The sequence below is a fragment of the Corapipo altera genome, unplaced genomic scaffold, assembly GCF_003945725.1.
Source record: "Corapipo altera isolate COAL_440 unplaced genomic scaffold, ASM394572v1 226, whole genome shotgun sequence".
Taxonomy (NCBI): domain Eukaryota; kingdom Metazoa; phylum Chordata; class Aves; order Passeriformes; family Pipridae; genus Corapipo; species Corapipo altera.
In genome coordinates this window covers 1-17531 of record NW_020885054.1, presented here as the reverse complement: position 1 = coordinate 17531, position 17531 = coordinate 1, and the positions used below count along the sequence as shown (strand labels likewise).

Genomic DNA, 17531 nt, shown 5'->3' with positions numbered 1-17531 from the left:
TGGAATTCTAAGTTCGGGTGGCACCAAGGTGCTTGTTTTAACATCCTCTCTCCTCCTGCTTGATCTGGCTTTTCTCAGAGTAGTTGTTTCAGGTGTTAACCCAAGAAATGTGCAGTCTGAGGCAGCATTTGACTTGCTTTGGGCTTCTTTTTGTGTCTTAACTGCGGCGGCTGGAATCGCCGAACCTCCCTAATCCCCACTTCCTTCTCTGTCCCACTCCAGTGTGTTTCCTGTAACAAATCCTTCAAGAAGCTCTGGTCCCTCCATGAACACATCAAGATTGTCCATGGATATGCAGAGAAGAAGTTCTCCTGTGAGATCTGTGAGAAGAAGTTCTACACCATGGCCCACGTGCGGAAACACATGGTTGGTGAGTTGGTGGTGGAGCCTCCAGGGGGTCCTGGGGGGTCTCCTTGTGGGTCTTGACTCATTCTGGAAAGAAAAATAATAAGGCTGGGAGAGCTGGGGGTGTTCACCTGGAGAAGAGAAGGCTCCAGGGGGACCTGAGAGCCCCTTGCAGGGCCTAAAGGGGCTCCAGGAGAGCTGGAGAGGGACTGGGGACAAGGGATGGAGGGACAGGACACAGGGAATGGCTTCCCACTGCCAGAGGGCAGGGATGGATGGGATAGTGGGAAGGAATCCCTCCCTGTGAGGGTGGTGAGGGGCTGGGATGGATTTCCCAGAGAAGCCGTGGCCCCATCCCTGGAAGTGTCCAAGGCCGGGCTGGAACTTGGAGCACCCTGGGCTGGTGGAAGGGGTCCCTGCCCGTGGCACAGGGGGTGGAACTGGATGAGTTTTAAGGTCCTTCCACCCCAAACCATTCTGTGATTCCATGAAAACAAGACAAACTGATTGTCTGAGCTTTCTGCTCAGCACAGAGATCAGACCTGTGGTGCTGGGCAGCAGGAGGATGGGAATGTTTGCACATCCACGTTTGGGAGCTGTCAGCTGGGATCACCTTCCTGCTCAGAATGGGAGAGAAAAGCTGGTTCAGGAGCTGTTTGTGTTCCCCTGCCCCCTCTAACGGCCTGTTGTGTTGCAGCACACACCAAGGACATGCCATTTACATGTGAAACCTGTGGAAAGTCCTTCAAGCGCAGCATGTCCCTCAAGGTCCATTCCCTGCAGCACTCGGGGGAGAAACCCTTCCGCTGTGAGGTGAGAGAGCTCCTGCTCAGGGTGCAGAGACCAGGGCATGGCAGTGCCAGGGGGCAGTGCCAGGGGAGCTGAGTTCACCTAGAAATGAGGGGCAGGTTCATCAAAGTTTTGGGAGAATTCTTCTCCCCGTGGGGAGCAAGGCAGGAGCACCTGGGGGTGACCCAGAGCTGGGTGTGGTTGGCTGTGTTTTTTCTCACACTGGAGCAGGATTTGAATCCCAGTTTTCCCTTCATAGGAAAGCCTAAGTCCAACTCCAGGAATCCTCCCTGTCTTACCCAGTAACTTGGAACAGATAGAAGTGGCCACAGTGGAAATAATCAAATTATTGCTCGATTTTCATGTGTGGGATAAGTGGTTGTGCTCCAAACTGTTCCTCCTGGAGATCTGAGCCAGTGCTCTGAGTTTGGGTTCATTAATCAGTGTGTGTGTGGTGGGATGGGGCACAGGATCTCCCTGCCACACTCCCAGGAGTTTGGGGTTGGGATTTCCTGCCTGCCTCGGGAAGGGGATGGCGTGGGACAGACTTCCAGTGGTGTGTGTGGAGCAGGGAATGCCTCAGTCACCTGGGGGGGATGTTTGGGGGGGTCACAGGACGGGGACAGAGGGGATGCAGAGCCCTTCCTGTTCCCACAGGGGACATGGAGTAGGAATGGTGGTAGAACAGCTCGGGGATGAGACTTGTAGGGACAGAAATGACCTCCTGCCAATAAAACCCATCTGGGAAAGGCCCGTGTGGAGCTGTGCTGTTTGGTGTGGAGCAGAGTCCTCTAGTGGCTGCAAACCCTCCCTGGGATGCCTCGAGCCACCAGCAGTGCTGGAATAACCGAGTCTCTGCCAGGATTTCAGTGCCAGCTGAAGGTTCTGACTCTTCCAAAGCTCCTGTGCCAGCAGAGCTTTAGTACAGCCCAAATCCTGCTCAGTAAATTCCCACTAAATAATTTGAATTCTGCAGTCTGTGTGCCCTAGCCCAGGCGTCCTTTACTCCTCCCCACAGTCCCCTGCAGTGTCTCCTGTGCCTGGATCCCACTGCTGCTGTTCTTTCTCTTGCAGAACTGTGATGAGAGGTTCCAGTACAAGTACCAGCTGCGCTCCCACATGAGCATCCACATTGGGCACAAGCAGTTCATGTGCCAGTGGTGTGGCAAAGACTTCAACATGAAGCAGTACTTTGATGAGCACATGAAAACACACACTGGTAAGAGCTTGTCGAAGGAGAAGCCACAAGTACCTTGGCAAAACACTTCCCTTCCTTGGGATTTGGGGTTATCCGACTGGAAAATCAGACAGGAGAGGTTCATACACCCCCTTAAAGGTTAAATCTGTAGGGCTGTGGTTCACTGTGAGGAAAGGGAGAGGTCAGACCTCGTATTTTGGCCTGAAGGAGCCCCTTGCCAGTGCCCTTACAAAGGATTGTTTCAGGCATCAAAATCCAAAGGTGAGGGAGGAATTTCAAAGTCTGAGGCTCCTGTGGAGCATTTGCTGAAGTGAAAGAGGAATTCCCAGAGTCTGAGGCTTCTGTGGAGCCCCTTCATTTGCAGAAGTGAGGAGGGAATTCCCACAGTCTGAGGAATTCCCACAGTTTGAGGAGTTCCCAAAGTCAGAGGGATTCCCTCAGTCTGAGGCTCCTGTGGAGCATTTGCCACGGGCGGAGCAGCCCCATTCAGTCAGTTTGTGGGGTGTGCAGTGATTTTGGGGGTGTGCAGTGATTTTGGGGAGTGTGTGCAGTGACTCTGGGGGTGCCCAGGCCGTGGCTGACCCGTGTGTGTGTGTGTGGGGCAGGAGAGAAGCCCTTCATCTGCGAGATCTGCGGGAAGAGCTTCACCAGCCGGCCCAACATGAAGCGGCACCGGCGGACGCACACGGGGGAGAAGCCGTATCCCTGCGACGTGTGCGGGCAGCGCTTCCGCTTCTCCAACATGCTCAAGGCACACAAGGAGAAGTGTTTCCGCGTCACCAGCCCCGTCACCGTGCCCGCGGCCGTGCCCATCCTGCTCTCCTCCTCCTCCTCCTCCTCCCCCGCCGTGCCCGCCGTGCCCGGGCCCCCCTCGGCCCCCGCCCCGCCCGTGCCCCTGAGCCCCGTCAGCGCCGCTCCCCCCCGGCCCGTCCCGCACCCCTACTCGCACCTCCACCTGCACCCCCACGCCCACCACCCCCACCACCTGCCCGTGCCCCCCGTGCCACACCTGCCTCCCCCCCCGGCCCTGTTCAAGAGCGAGCCCCTGAACCACCGCGGGCAGAGCGAGGAGCCCTTCCTGCGGCACCTGGCCGAGAAGAACAGCCCAGCCCAGCACCACTGACGGCCCCGGCGCTGCCCCTCCAGGGTACCGGGGTTACTGGGGGAGGATCTCTGGCTCAGCCCCCCACGTGCCCCCGGAATCACTCAACGAGGAAAAACAAAACCCCCCGATTTTGGTCGGCGCCCGTTTCCGAACCCCGGGACCGACAGGACCGAGGGAAAAACCCCCACTTGGGTCGTGGTTTCTTTTCCCCCCCCTCCTCCCGGTGACTTTTATGAATTTCAGACACTGAGACTCGTGGAATTTTATAATTTCATATCAGCTGATGAGGTATGCTTGCTTTTATATCCCGGACTTCTCCTCAAAGAGGAGACAGGCCTGGTTTTCTTTGTACTAATCGGAAAGGCTGTGAGATTAATACAGAGCATTAATTGTATCACTGTGTATGTAACGGATTCCTTTCAGCTTCTGGTATCACAGTATATTGGAGCATTATAAAGAAAGGCAAAAAAAAAAACCCCCTCCTTGTTTTGTGTAGCTCTCCTAACACACTCTTTATTTTACTACAGAAATTATTTTAGAGTTTTTTGTATAGACCTATTTAGTAGTCTGTTTCTAAAAACGAAAATTGTATTTCAATAAGCGGTGTAATTTTTTCAGTGTAGCTGGACCTATGTTGTATAATAGATAAATTTTTATAATCATCGAAAAATGTGATTCTTAAAAAAAAAAAAAGATGCTTATAGCTTCTATAGTTAAAGTTATTCTTACAACCACACGACTTAAAGGTGCTTCAGAGAAGAAAGGAAACCAAGAGGTCTCTGGAAAAGTTGCCTCGAAAAATGATGTTTGATTTCAGAACTTTACGTAATTTATTTTAACAGGGCTTTTTTTTTTTGTCGTTGTTGTTGGGGTTTTTTTAACCTTGTTTCCCTCAAGCTGCTGGGATGAGGATGTTGGGATACAACATCCCTGCTCCACAGGTTTGCTTTAGCTGGGTTGGAGTGAGGTGTGTGAGGTGGGTTGGAAAGGGGGATCCTGGCACAGAGGGACCTGGTAATTTGGGAATAGGAAGTCCCCAAAGTGAGGGATGTGACAGCAGGGAGGAGATGGAGTCTCTCAGGTGAGCCAAGGATCTGTTGCTGTGGGAGAGTTGGAGTCAGGGGCTTCCCATGGGCTGAGTTAAGTTGGGGATCACATCAAATGCTGCTCTTCAGACAAGGGGCTTGTGGAATTCCTGGAGTGCCAGGAGAGGGGAGTGAGGTGGGATCACAGCCCTGTTCCTGCCAGGTTGGGTGGGAGAGGGAGAGCGGGAGTTTGGGTGAGAGGATGGGGCTGCACCTGAGCTCCCTCCCATCCTCCCTCCCATCCTCTCCATCCCATCCAAACCTGCAGGAAAACTGGGACGGTCCCTGAGGGTCAGAGGCACGTTTTTGGCAAATGTGGAGTTTTAGGATTGGGAACTGGATCCCTGTTTGATAATCCTGGGAGGACAGGAGTGGGAAGGGTGCCCAGGGCAGGACTGTGTCTGTGTGACCAGGGAGCAGCTGCTGCTCCCCAGCTCTGGGTTCCTCCCCAGCCAGACCCACCTGGAGCTCATTTCTGCAATTTCTGCCATCCAGGGGCTGCTCCCTCTCCATGAAGGCAGAGGCCCAAGCACTGTACTGTAAGTCCCCTTTTCCTTGAAATTCCCCCTCTTTGTGCTGCTTTTCCCATCCAGACTCCACATCCAGAGACCCTCTTGGGCAGAGGGGGAGGGATGACCTCGGGGTTGTTCCTGAGGGGATTGTTCCCCAGGAGAGCAGGGATGGTGGAATTCCTCCCCAAGGACTGTGTTTGTCAGACACCGAATCCTCTGCTGAGAAACAGCTCCTCAGCTGATGGTTTTTTCACCATTTTCTACCACTCACGTTGGGTTTTCCATGACATAGGAAACTTCAGGAACCAGGAAGGGCAGTTTTGGCCCAACCAACTCATTTTTGACTGAGCTGAAACCCCTCCCAGCATTTCTGAAAGGAAAAGAATAATGAAACAATGCTTTTTAAACGTTTTCTCTATCATATTTATACCCACCCCTCTTACCCTCTAGAAGAAAAAGCCAATTATGAGAGTGAGTTTTGAATTTCCACTGCTGATTTAAACTGTTGTGTTTCCTGTGCCTGGTCCACCCTGGGGGTTCTGTGCATTCCACATCACATTTGCAACCTGCAGTTTCTGTTGTGCCACTATTTTATGGTCAGGCCTGTTATTAAATGATTTTTAAATGCTTAAAAAGAAAAAAACAAAACAAACAAACAAACAAACAAAAATCTTGGTAAATCAATTGTATTCCAGTTTTGCAAAATGATTTTCTTCTCAATAAATTTACAGTATTAGGCTGCTATTCAGAATTCTAACATCTGGGACAGTTTGTTTTCTATTCTTTAGTCCATGGTCATGATATAACTTGGTTTTTGTTGTTCTTTTTTCCTTCTGAGAATTATGAACTTCTTTTCTGTGGCAGAAGATTAAACTGTCCAACCCTGTTCCCAGTCTGTGGCACGATGGCAGCAGCTCCTCCTGGTCCTCTGGGACACCCCTAAAAGCTGGGATTGTGCAGTGTGGTCTCTCCTAAGGGACATATTCCAGCAAGGAAAGGAAAAGGGGTGCTAGGAAAGGCAGGGAATTCCAGGCTGGGATTTGCTGTGGCTTCTTCATTCCCAAATTTGCATCCTTGGGCACCGCCAAGGAATGTGCTCAGGAACGTGTTCCCTCCTCCCTGCCCGGGCTGACAAACCAAAGGGGATGGTTTGGGGCAGCTTTGCAGGATTCAGGGACTTAAAGGGTTGGGTTTTGTTGCTAAAACGCTGCTTTGGAGAAGAGCAAAGAGAAACCCCACCAGTTTTGGGGTTGGGTTGGATGTTCTGGGAAGTGGGACCGAATTCCCCCTGGTTTTTTTCACTCCTAAAAATCATCCTGCAGGCAAAGTTGGGCTGGGTTTTCATCAGGAGAAGGGGGAAGGGTGGGCAGTGGGGGGGGAGCTCACATTGTCCCACTTTCTGCTTTTTTAAATTCATTTCTCCTGAGAGCTGGTGCAGCCAGAGATCCAAGGGATGGACAGAGGGACCCCCCGAGCAGCCAAACTGGGCCAACCCCCCGTGACCCCGAGCTGGAACCAGTGAGGAGCTGCAGTCGTGGCTTTTGTGGGACTTTCTGCTGGTTTGACCTGGACAAAAGTAGGTTTTGCTGCTGTTCACAGCCTCAGTTTTGCAGTTTTACCTTCAGGTTGCCTGGGAAGGGCAGTCCAGGGGCGGGAGGTCTCTTTGTCCTCGTTTGTCCTGCAGGTTCCAGGGGAAACTGGGAGTTAAAAACTCTGGGATGTGCCGTGTTTGTGCCTTGCAGAACAGTCCCAGGGCTGGGCACTGGCACAGCTCAGGGCTTGCAAAACCAGAGGCTGAGACAACAGATTGCAAAACACTTCCCAAGTTTTTGCTTTTCCAAAGGAAAAGCTCAACTCAAAGGAGCCTTTTCCCCGAGCGACCCGAAGCAGGGCCGTGAATCAAAGTGTTTGTGGACTTTCCCTATAAAAGAAAACACTGGAATGTTTTCATCTCCCTGTTTAAACCTCTCCTGCAGCCTGGGAGAATTATTTAATGCCTTAATTACCAGGTAAACAACTGGGATAGAGCAGGAAATTCGTTAGAAGAGGGCTGTTGTGAAGGAGAACTCGCTGTTTAAAGGTTTTCCAGTGGTGGTTCCTTGAGCTGCCCTGGGATCAAATTCAGTGTATTATGGTCAGATCAGTAAATATCCTTGTTCTGCAGGTGTGGAACTGAGAGCCCTGCCTGGAATTGTGGAAGGGAGCTCCAGGTCATTCCCAATCCAGGATCATCAATTCCCTTTTCACTTCCTTTTACATTTTCTGCCCAATTTCCTCCCTGAGGTTTTTCAGTCAGTGGATGGCAAATATTCCAGTAAAGGAGATGAGAATCAGGCACCTCCTTGTGGTTCAGCTGAAGCTACAAAAAGCAGGGAATTCCACAAATACCCCTTGGGAAATCTTCCACAAATATCCCTTGGGAAATCTCCCCTCCTGTCCCCGGCAGTTTTGGACACACAGGGAATGGCGTGGACAGAGTTCCCCTGGAGATATCCCGAGATATTGAGACATAAAATTAGTTCAGCCTGAAAAAGGACTCCTCCCGAGGCAGCCCAGGCACGGAGGGGTCAGATTTCTCCTGAGCCTTGGATTCATTAATAGTGCAAAGGTCTCCAAACCTGGATCTTGTGTAACCCTGGGACTCCTCGGGGGAAGTTCCCTCTGTGCCCTTTCCCGAGCACCTGGAGGGAGGAAAACGCTCCAATGGCAGCACAGGGAGGGGGATTTGGGATGAGCTGCACTCTGACCCCGTTCCCAGGGGCCAGGGGAGAGGAGATCCCGAGCCTTGGGAAGAGGGAGCGCCCGGGAAGCGCCTTGGTGGTGTGGAACTGTCCCTTCCAGGCACAGGTTTGTGCTGGCAGAACACACCAGGGCACCCTGACGTGCCCCTTGCTCTTAGGAAGCAAATGTTTGGGAATCTAAGAGTTGCTAATCCATAGGAAAATTCCCACTTGGCCCAAAACGTTGTGTCATGCTCCGTGAAAACTGAAGCCCTTTGTTACTCCCAGAAAACAACGGGATTTTATGCTGCTGTGGATTTTAATTTACTCACTTGAAGCACATTCCATAATCCATCCACTGCCTGCTGTTCAGGGGAAAAAAACCTCCAGGAACACCATGGGATTGTCACAGCAGATGAACCAGTGGTTTGAATGAATTCCAGCAGATGTGACCCGGGATCTGGGGCTGTCACAGCCCGTGGCTTTTCCCACCCTGCAGAGAAATCCTTCCCCAGGGGCTGCGACTTAACCCGGGGCTTTCCTGCCGGAGGGTTTTGGGGAGGCTGAGCCAGGAGGTGGCAGTGGAGCTCATCCTGCGGGGATGGAGGGAGGCGGCTCCGACGGGATCCCTGTTGGAACCTGTTCCTCATTAATTGCTAATTACAGAACCCCGGGATGGTTTGGGCAGGAAGGGACCTTAAAGCCCTTCCAGTGCCACCCCCAGGGAAATCTGAGGGACTGGGGAGCAATTCCTCCCTGTGAGGGTGGGGAGGGGCTGGGATGGATTTCCCAGAGGAGCTGTGGCTGCCCCATCCCTGCGAGTGTCCAGGGCCAGGCTGGAGCACCCTGGGACAGTGGAAGGTGTCCCTGCGTGGAACTGGATGGGCTTTAAGGTCCCTTCCAGCCCAAACCATTCCATGATTCTGGCTGATTCCATGACTCCTGATGGGCTGTGATTTCCCCTCCCCTCTCGTTCCTTCCTTGGTGCCTTTTGGCATTAAAGACAAACTGAACCCCGTGTCCAGGGGGAAATGTGAGGGGAACTCAGCTCCCCCCACTGAGCAGAGCTGGCCCCTTTGCCACATCCCCACTGCTGCCCTGGGGGAGACTCCCGGGAATAAACACCTGGGAACTTCATCCCACGGGGAAGATGCAGCAGTGGGGTTTGCTCTCTTGTTGTTTGCTACTTTTTGAGGGGGTTTTCCCTGATTTGACCATCTAAATATTATTCAGCCCCCAAAAATGTCTTGCTGTGAAGGAAATCCTGTTTGCTGGAGCTGCTGTTTGTGTGGAGGGAGGAGATGAGTGGCTGCAGTTGGAGTTTCCTCATCCACGTGCCTGGAAAACTGAGCTGGAGGGATCAGCTCCCCTGGGCAGGAAAGGGAAGCCTCAGTTTTACTCAAGAACTCCCCCAAAATACATCTTTGTCTGCCACAGGCTGAGTTCCCGGGGACTGCTGAGCTGGTCTTCCCCAAACTTTGGGATTCTTTGGGATGGAAAAGCAGCGAGGGAGGGACAGGCAGAGGCAGCAACGTGGCCACCATGGCCTTGGGGCTGCTCTGGGCTGATGCAATTCCCCTCCTTGGTGAAAAACCAGGACAAACTTGGACAGGAACATGGAGCACGAGGATGTTCCACCCATTGTGGGGAATCCATGTGAATCCATGTGTTGGGAAGAGGTTGCCTTGGCTATTCAGGGGCTGCCAGGACTGTCAGCCCAGGGCACTGTCCTCACTTGCTCCCCAGGGTTTTCCAGCAGTGGAAAATCACTGGGATCCAGGATCACCCCCTGCCAAAGTCCTCCGGCCGGGATGTTTCTGGAATGATCTTTGCCCCACTGCCTTGCAGCGGGAAGGAGGCACAATTTGCCCTTTGGAGTCTCCCACTTGTCCCCACGGCCTGAGGGGGAGCTGGTGCAGCTCCAAAGGGGGGGAAATGCCAGAGGAGGGACAGCAAAGGCCGGGCTGTGCCAAGGAAACAGGGTGTGCCCTGCAGCAAGGAGCCCAAAGGGCTCGGACTGCAGAGCTGATAAAAACATATCCAATATTTCCCTGACCCTGAGGCTCTTTCCAGGTGGCTCCAGGTGCCCTCAGTGGGGAAGGGTCGATTCCTTTGGCTCTGGGGAACAAGGGCTGCTCAGGAGGTCTCAGCAATACCCCGAGCTCTGCTCTGGGACACAACTGTGCCAAAATAAGGACAGTTTAGAGCACCAGGACAACGTGGCATTGCCGGGGCAGCCGCCCTGGTCCAGCCCAGCACAAACTGTGGGTTTTGCAGAGCTTCTGAGCTCTGTTTGTGCCCTTCCACTCTTGGACACTTTTAATTAAAGAGCAGGACGGAACAGCCTCCGATGGTCTCCCGATGTGCTTTCAGGGCCGAGCCGCTCCCTTTGGACAAGCTGCCCTTGTATTTTTATCGCCGGCGCCTCCAGGGCTCCTGCAGAGCCAGAGATACCGCGGGAGCCCCGCCCTGGAGCCCGGGCGGGTATTTTGGGGTGCGGGCACAGCCCTGGCAGGGTCACCCTGCAATTGGGGCTGCGGGGCTGCGCCAGCTCCCAAATTTAACCTGGGGACCCCAGAATTAGCCGGGGGACCGCCCTTCCCCCCGGGGCGGGGTGGGCACGGTGGCCCCGCAGTGCGGGAGGTCCCGGCTCCCCCCCCCCGGGTGTATTTTGGGGACAATTCCTACGTTTTCCTCAGCCAGTGCCTTCCTGAGCTTTGCGGGTTGTTCTGGGGCAAAATCCTCCCCGAACGGCTCAATCCCAACGCGGCCGGTGGGTTATTACCGCGGGGCGTGGGAGGGAAAGGGGGATTTGTTGGGTTTTTTTCCCGATTTGGCAACTTTGGGGCTCGGCGCGGGGGCGGGCGGGCGGCGGGACCTGCGCGGCGCCTCCTCCCCCTCCCCTCGGGAAAGGGGCGTGGTCAGGTCTGGCCCCGCCCCTCCGCGGCGCCCAGGCGGCGTCGCCATTGGCTGCGCGAGCGGTGACGTCAGCGCACTGCGGCGGCTCCGCGCGGCCCCGGTGGCGTCGCCTTAAAGGGGCCGCGCTCGCGGCGGCCGCGGCACCGGCCCCGCCACCGGCTCGGACACCGGCTCGGGCTCCGGCACCGGCGGCGCTCCCGGCACGGCCCCGCCCGGTAAGGACGCGTCCGGCGGCCGCCGCAGGGAGGTGTCGGTCCCGGGGGGTGCGGAGCCGCTGGGACCCCGCGGGGCGGGTGGTGCCGGTACCGGAGGTTCTGATCCGCCGCGGCTGCAGCCGGTACCGGGGATGCTGATCCCGTAGGACCCCGCCGGGACCGGGGCGGCTTCTGCCGGGAGCGGGGATACCAATCCCGTAGGATCCTGCCGGGACCGGGAGACGCTGGTCCTGCAGGACCCTGCGGGTACCGGAGGATGGTGCCGGTACCGGGGGGTCTCCGGACCCTGCTGATACCGGCGGGAGTGCTGCCGGTACCGGGGATGCCGATCCCGCAGGGTCCTGCGGGTACCGGGAGGATGCTGCCGGTACCGGGGGGTCCCCACCGGGACGGACCCCGGAGGTGCCGGAACGCTCCGGGAATGAGTCAGCCCCGCTGCGGCCCCGCGGGACCCGCGGAGCTCCCCGGGCACCGCCACGGGCTGTGCCGGGACCGGCAGCGGAGCCGTCCCGGTGCCGCCGCTCTGGATCCAGCTCTGGATCCCCCAAACCGCGTCTGGATCCCCCAAACCGCTCCCGCCCGGTTCCTGTCCCGGCACTCGGGCTGGGCATTACTGGGGGACGGGGATGCTTTGCTTTGCCTTGTGAGGGAGCCCCTTTTTTTGTGGAAAGTGGACGGACACGCTCCGTTCCCTGCTGGATTTGCTGGGATCCCGCTGGGATTTCAGCTCTCGCTGCCCCACGCGGGTCCATCCCACCCCCCCAGTGATGTGTCCGTGGGCACCACCAGCTCCTGCCTGGGTTTAACTGGGTGGTTTAGGGCTGGGACACTTCCTAGGTATTTTTTTCCCATCCCTCCCCTCCTGCGGGAGCAGGATCAGGGTTGGAGGAGGGAAGTCCAGACCCCACAGCTCGGCCCCTCCTCAGCTGGGCTGGTTTAGCTCTGCGTTACTGAGCCATTCCTGCACTGGGATCTCCCATTGCTGTATCCCAAGGGGAAAACAGCACTCGATGTGGGTTTTGTTGGATGTGCTTTGCCCCAGAGCCCTCAGAGGTCGGCAGTAGGAAATCCCATCCAGGACCTTTATTCCCTAAATAACGCTGGCTCGGATTTTAATGCACATTTTGACACAATTATCTCGGGTTTGGGGCCACCTGGGAGCAGAAGCAGCTCCTGCAGCAGCATCCCAGGGATTCTCCAGTCCCCGGGGGGACAGATAGGGCTGGAATTGTCCCAGCTGACTTCATGGGTTGTCATTTTCCTCAGAAATTCCACAGAAAAAAGCCCAGTGGCCTCTCTCCCCCCCTGAGCAGGGGGAGCTCAGGGACACGGGGACAGGGAGACTCAGACAGCAACAGGTTTTGTTTTCCAGCACTTTGGAGCAGCTGGATTTGTCCCAAGTGTCCAGGGAGGTGGGAAGAGCTGCAGGGAGCTCTGCTGAGGGCAATAATGTGAGATCCAGGTGGATGGTGCTGCTCCCAGCCTTCCCCAGCCATTCCAGGGCTCTTTGCCTGGGCACCACAAAGCCTCCTTAAGGCTTAGCCCCAAATGATTTTCTCACTGCTGGCAGCTCTTTAGAACACAGGGGCTAAAATTACAATTCCTCTTTCATGTTTAATCCCTTTTTTTTTTTTTTCCCTTCTCTGTCTTGGTTTGGACCTGAAAACCACAGTGGCTGCTCCCACTGCCAGCCTGGCTCTGGCATTATTGGGCTTCAAACCATGCCTGTGAATAAACATGAAGTTTTGATTCCTGCAAAGAAACAACCAGGGTTTGGTCCGAGGTGCCACCAAAAAAAAAGAAAAAAAAAAAAAAAAAGTGGCTTTTACAAAATTCCAAGCCAAGGTTTTGTTTTTGGGCACCAGCACCGAGGTGCAGCCGTGGTTTATTATTTCAGCAGAGTCATGCAACGTGTTTGTGCCCAAAATAGTTGGATGCTGGGCTTCAATCCAGCCAAATCCCCCACAAATCACCTTCAGCTGCAAAACTCTTCCGTTGTCGTGCCGATGACAAATCGCTGGAATCCTCCCTGCCCCGGCTCAGCCAAGCTACCGGTGCCCAGTTAAAACAACCCGGTGGGTCATCCCTGAATTTCCAGCCGGGTTTTGGCTGATTTTTGGAGGTTTCCCACCGCTTCGGACCACAAGAGGTCGGCAGAATTCCGGGGATGGGAGCCGGGCTCTGCCTTGGCACATCCCGCCGGCGCTGCCGCTCGGTCCAAGGAACACCCGAACTAATTACACGGCGAGAAAATCAGGGTAATTCGGGAGCAGGGCGTGCGCTGCCGGGGGCTCTCGCTGCTCCGCTGGCTGCCTTCACGTGCGCCCGGCGGGAATTAAGAGGGATCAGAGGCATTAAAGAGGCTCCGGCTGCTCTCCCTTAATTCCTCCCTCCCGGTACAAAAGGTCCCGGGCTCGGGAGGTCGCCGCGGGACACGAGCCGGGCCGGGCCCAGATTGTTCACCAGGCTCCTGTTCTCTGTGCTTTGCAGCCCCCGCTGGCGCCGCGGGATGGTCCCACCATGAGAAGGTGCTGCCAGGGCGTGGGGCTGCCATGCCTGTTTAAGGTCAGTGCCGCTGTCACCTGCCCGCTCCCTCCTTTGCTCGGGGAGAGCAGGAACTGGGTCCCCACCCTGCAAACCCCCACCCTGGAGAGCCAAGGGGAGGGGGGGGACTGGGGAGGCCGGGCTGGGGGGCACCAGCTCTGCCCCGGGTGGGCAGAGGGGTTTAATTTTGGGTTTAGAGCAGGGCAGGAGGCAGCTCTGAGTTCATGGAACATCCTGAGCTGGGAGGGACACACAGGGATCATCCAGCCCAACCCCTGCCCTGCCCAGACACCCCAACAATCCCACCCTGTCCCTCAGAGCGTTGTCCAAACCCTCCTGGAGCTCTGGCAGCCTTGGGGCCGTGCCCACTGCCCTGGGGAGCCTGGGCAGTGCCAACCACCCCCTGGGGGAAGAACCTTTCCTAAAATCCAGCCTAAGCCTCCCCTGGCACAGCTCCAGCCCTTCCCTGGCTCCTGTCCCTGCTCTTCTCCCTGGGGTGGCTGCAGAGCCCAGCCTGGGGGGGAACTGTGATGGGTGATGGAGCAAAAACCAACCTGCAGGATGTTGGGAAGAGCCAGACCCCTGCTGGCCATCCGCAGGGACACAAATCCCTGTGCCAGGGGTGGAACAGGAGCAGGCTGGGGAGTGACCCCCTAGCCCAGGGCCCTCCCTGCACGAGGCTGAGCTGTGCTGGGTCAGGGGCTGGGCTCGACCATCTCAGAGAACTTTTCCAGCCCGAATAATTCCCTGATCCAGCGACACACCCCGAGGTGTCCTGGGTTAGAGGTGTCCTGGGTTAATGGTCAGCGCTCTCAGAGACTTTTTCCAGCCCTATTAACTCCCTGATCTAATGAGACCCCCGGGGGGGGGCTGGGATGCGACACAGTGACCTCCTTGAGGGCAGGAACAGCGGGATTGGCAGGAACAGCGGGATTAGCCGTGACAGCAGAATGATCCCTTCGGGGGCAGGATAAACCCCTTAGGGATGTCAGAGGGGGTGTCAGCGGGGATTAACCCCCGGGGTGGCCCAGGGGAGGTGTCCCAGGGGAGGTGTCCCAGGGGCTCTGCCCGGTGCCGTGCTCGGTGCCGACACGCCCCGGGCGTTGTGCTCGTTGCAGGGCGTGGGCATGGCCACCCCCCGGCCCCCCCGGTTCCTGCTGGTGTTCGACTTCGACGAGACCATCGTGGCCGAGAACAGCGACGACTCGGTGCTGCGCCTGGCGCCGGGGCGGGCGCTGCCGGAGCCGCTGCGGCAGAGCCAGCGCCAGGGCTCCTACAACGAGTACATGCGGCGCGTCCTCGCCTTCCTGGGCGACCAGGGCGTGCGCCCCGCAGACTTCAAGGCCCTCTACGAGAGCATCCCGCTGAGCCCGGGCATGCCGGAGCTCTTCCAGTTCCTCTCCAAGAACCACGAGCTCTTCGAGCTCATCCTCATCTCCGACGCCAACATGTTCGGCATCGAGGCCAAGCTGAGGGCGGCCGGAGTCCACTCGCTCTTCAGGAAGATCTTCAGCAACCCGTCCAGCTTCGACAAGAGGGGCTACCTCACCCTGGGGCCCTACCACAGCCACAAGTGCCTTGACTGCCCGGCCAACATGTGCAAGAGGAAGATCCTGACGGAATACCTGGCGGAGAGGGCGCAGGAGGAGGTGGAGTTCGAGCGGGTCTTCTACGTGGGAGACGGCGCCAATGATTTCTGCCCTTCCGTGGCTTTGACTTCGGCGGACGTGGCTTTCCCACGGAAGGGCTTCCCCATGCACAGGATGACGCAGGAGATGGAGCAGAAGCAGCCCGGGGCCTTCCGGGCCACCGTTGTCCCGTGGGAATCGGCCGCGGAGGTCGCCCGGTACCTCCAGGAGCTCCTCAAGAGGAAATGCTGAGGGAGGCTCCGGAGTGTCCTGCGAGTGGCCGGGAAAAAGAGAAGCCTGGGGTGGTCACGTCCTGAGCCCCTGCCTGTCCCCGCTCCCAGGGTGTTTTCCTGCCTTCCCGAGCTCCTCCCTCCCCGGTGAATAAAGCACTTTCTCCAGGCCCTGTCCCGCCCCTGCCATGGTGAGGTGGAGCCGTCCCTGCAGCTCGGACTCCTGGGCCCCCCGGCGGCCTTTGCCAACGTTGTTGGGGATAGGTTTGGGTTGTGTTGGTTCTTTTCTTTTCCCTTTTGGCTTCACGAGGGAATTCCTGAAAATCCAGAGGCCGGTTCCCTGCGGGCTGGGAACATCCTTCCTCCTGCCATCCTCCCCCTCCCGGCCACACACGAGGAGCTGCCTGCTCGTGCTCGAGGGCTCCTTCCCTCTTTGTGAGCCCACTGGGAATGTAATCCAGGAAATTCATGCTCCCTGGCTCCTCCACATCCCACCCAGGCAGGGCAGCTCCAGGCCCAGCTGCTGAGCCTTGGGATGGGGTTAATTGTCCCTCGGGACTTTATTCTCTGAGAAAAACATGACAGGAGGACCAGGAAAGCTTTTGGAGAGGTGGCAGCTTGGAACGAACCTCCTCAGCCCATCCCTGCTCCTCGCCCAGGGGAGGAGGAGCTGTCCTTGCCTTCCACCCTCCGCTCCTGCTCCCAGGGTGGAGTGTCCCTGTGTCCCTGACAGGTTCCTCCTTGCCCTGAGCCATTTCCAGTCGTGTCCCTGTGCTTGCTGGATCGTGTGACTCCCCTCTTCCCCCAGGGAGGGGACAGTTCCCCTCCTGACCTGGTGGAGAGGTGCCCAACCTCCCCAGGGGAGGTTTCGTGGTGCTGTGGCACTTCTGGCACCGGGTCCCCAGAGGCCAAACCCCCCTCCCTTTCCTGTGTCCCCCCCCCACTGCAGTATTAATTACCCCTTCTAATTGCACTCTGCAGGGGGGACCTCCAGGATCCGCTGCTCTCCGGTGTTGGCTTCTCCTGGATTTATCCACAGCCTTACCGGCCCCCGAGGGTGGCTCGTGACTCCTCCAAACCCTGGGATCCCTGACAGCAAACCCCAGCAGTAAGGAAATAACCAAAGCAGCCCTGAGTTGTTCCTCCTCTTATTTCACCCCCTCCTCTTTGTTCTTCCTCCTCCGGACCCCGTTCGACTGTGTGGAACTCAAAGCCATGGAATTAAAGCTACGTGTATATGTACATAGACAGATCTCTATATTGCAGACACAAAGTTGGTTTATCCAGGACATAAACCTGGGCGTGAAACAGCTCTGACTTGCACCGAAATGTTGTTTCTCTTCCTTGGGCTGGTGGAAGTCGGGGAATGGGAATAGCAGCAGGGAATCCTTCTGGACTGGGGTCTGGATCGGGGTCAGGGTCATCCCTGCTGTGGCTCAAGCCAAAGGGGCAGCAGGCAGGTTTCCTGGAGCCGCTCTCCTCCTCATCCTTGGGGGTGCTCAGCCCAGTCTCCCATTCCCAGGATTTGATCCCGAGCTGGCCTCGCTCTTCCCAGGGGTCGGGAGCAGCACCGGGATCAGCCCCCAGGACCTGCTGTGCTTCCACGTGGGAGAGCTCAGTGTCCTGGTGCCGAACGTTCCCAAGGGATGTGGGAGAGGGGGCTGCAGTCCTGCCAGGGCTCAGCAGTGCCAGCGGTGCCACCCTCTGCTCCCCGAGCCCCTTCCCAGCCGGGCAAAGCCAGAATTCCAAGGAGAAGCGTGGCCCGAGCAGGGCGGGGTGTGGCCAGTCTGGGGTGGGGGGCACAGGGGCTGCCTGGCCGGGGGGCTCAGCAGGGCTCCACGTAATTCCCAGGGAAGAATCCCTCCTCCTGCCCCAGCACACCCTCGCACCAGCCGTCCGAGTAGCGGCGCGTGACGAAGAGGAGGGCGCCGGGCTGGAGGGACAGCTCGTTGTCCTTCTGCCGAGTGTAGGGATACAGGGCCACCACTGCGGGGAGAGAGGGACCTGGAGCCTGGCAAGGGCACCAGGGGGACAGGGCACGGCTGGGAAGGGTGGGATGGGGGATGTGAGGGACAGGGAAGGGCAGGATGGGGGATATGAGGGACAGGGAAGGACAGGATGGGGGATATAAGGGATAGGGAACAGCTGGGAAGGGCGGGATGGGGGATATGAGGGACAGGGAACAGCTGGGAAAGGCAGGATTGGGAAGGGCAGGATGGGGGATATGAGGGACAGGGCATG

At 57.0% G+C, this 17531-nt stretch overlaps 2 protein-coding genes across 7 annotated transcripts in view; both read left to right on the top strand.

Moving 5' to 3' along the window:
- ZNF652 (zinc finger protein 652) overlaps window positions 1-5791 on the top strand; it is a 12442-nt gene extending 6651 nt beyond the window's left edge. Inside the window, exons 2-5 of one of the 2 annotated variants that reach the window (XM_027668843.1) lie at window positions 223-370; window positions 1043-1158; window positions 2209-2353; window positions 2938-5791. In XM_027668843.1, the coding sequence (XP_027524644.1) occupies window positions 223-370; window positions 1043-1158; window positions 2209-2353; window positions 2938-3455 (927 nt within the window). In that variant the 3' untranslated portion in view covers window positions 3456-5791. The remainder of the gene's footprint in view (window positions 1-222; window positions 371-1042; window positions 1159-2208; window positions 2354-2937) is intronic. The other variant, XM_027668841.1, reaches the window with a different exon arrangement.
- Window positions 5792-7722: 1931 nt separating this feature from the next.
- On the top strand, window positions 7723-16607 carry PHOSPHO1 (phosphoethanolamine/phosphocholine phosphatase). 5 transcript variants are annotated; one of them, XR_003531899.1, is made up of 4 exons: window positions 7723-7881; window positions 13379-13453; window positions 14551-15481; window positions 16272-16607. XR_003531899.1 is itself a non-coding variant. In XM_027668864.1 (3 exons), the coding sequence occupies exons 1-3, from the start codon at window positions 7738-7740 to the stop codon at window positions 15310-15312; spliced, it is 981 nt and encodes a 326-aa protein (XP_027524665.1). In that variant the 5' UTR covers window positions 7723-7737; the 3' UTR covers window positions 15313-16607. The 5 variants fall into 5 exon arrangements, 4 of the variants coding, with proteins under 4 accessions (XP_027524665.1, XP_027524668.1, XP_027524666.1 ...); XM_027668864.1 differs by having other exon boundaries at window positions 14551-16607; XM_027668867.1 differs by lacking the exon at window positions 7723-7881 and adding an exon at window positions 10512-10527 and having other exon boundaries at window positions 14551-16607.
- Window positions 16608-17531: the final 924 nt, after the last annotated feature.

Coding starts and splice junctions, on each gene's coding strand:
- PHOSPHO1 (XM_027668864.1), top strand. CDS start 7,738: ATGGCAGCACAGGGAGGGGGATTTGGGATGAGCTGCACTCTGACCCCG. Junction 7,882..13,378: donor ACTGTCCCTTCCAGGCACAG/GTTTGTGCTGGC, acceptor TGTGCTTTGCAG/CCCCCGCTGGCGCCGCGGGA. Junction 13,454..14,550: donor GGCTGCCATGCCTGTTTAAG/GTCAGTGCCGCT, acceptor TGCTCGTTGCAG/GGCGTGGGCATGGCCACCCC.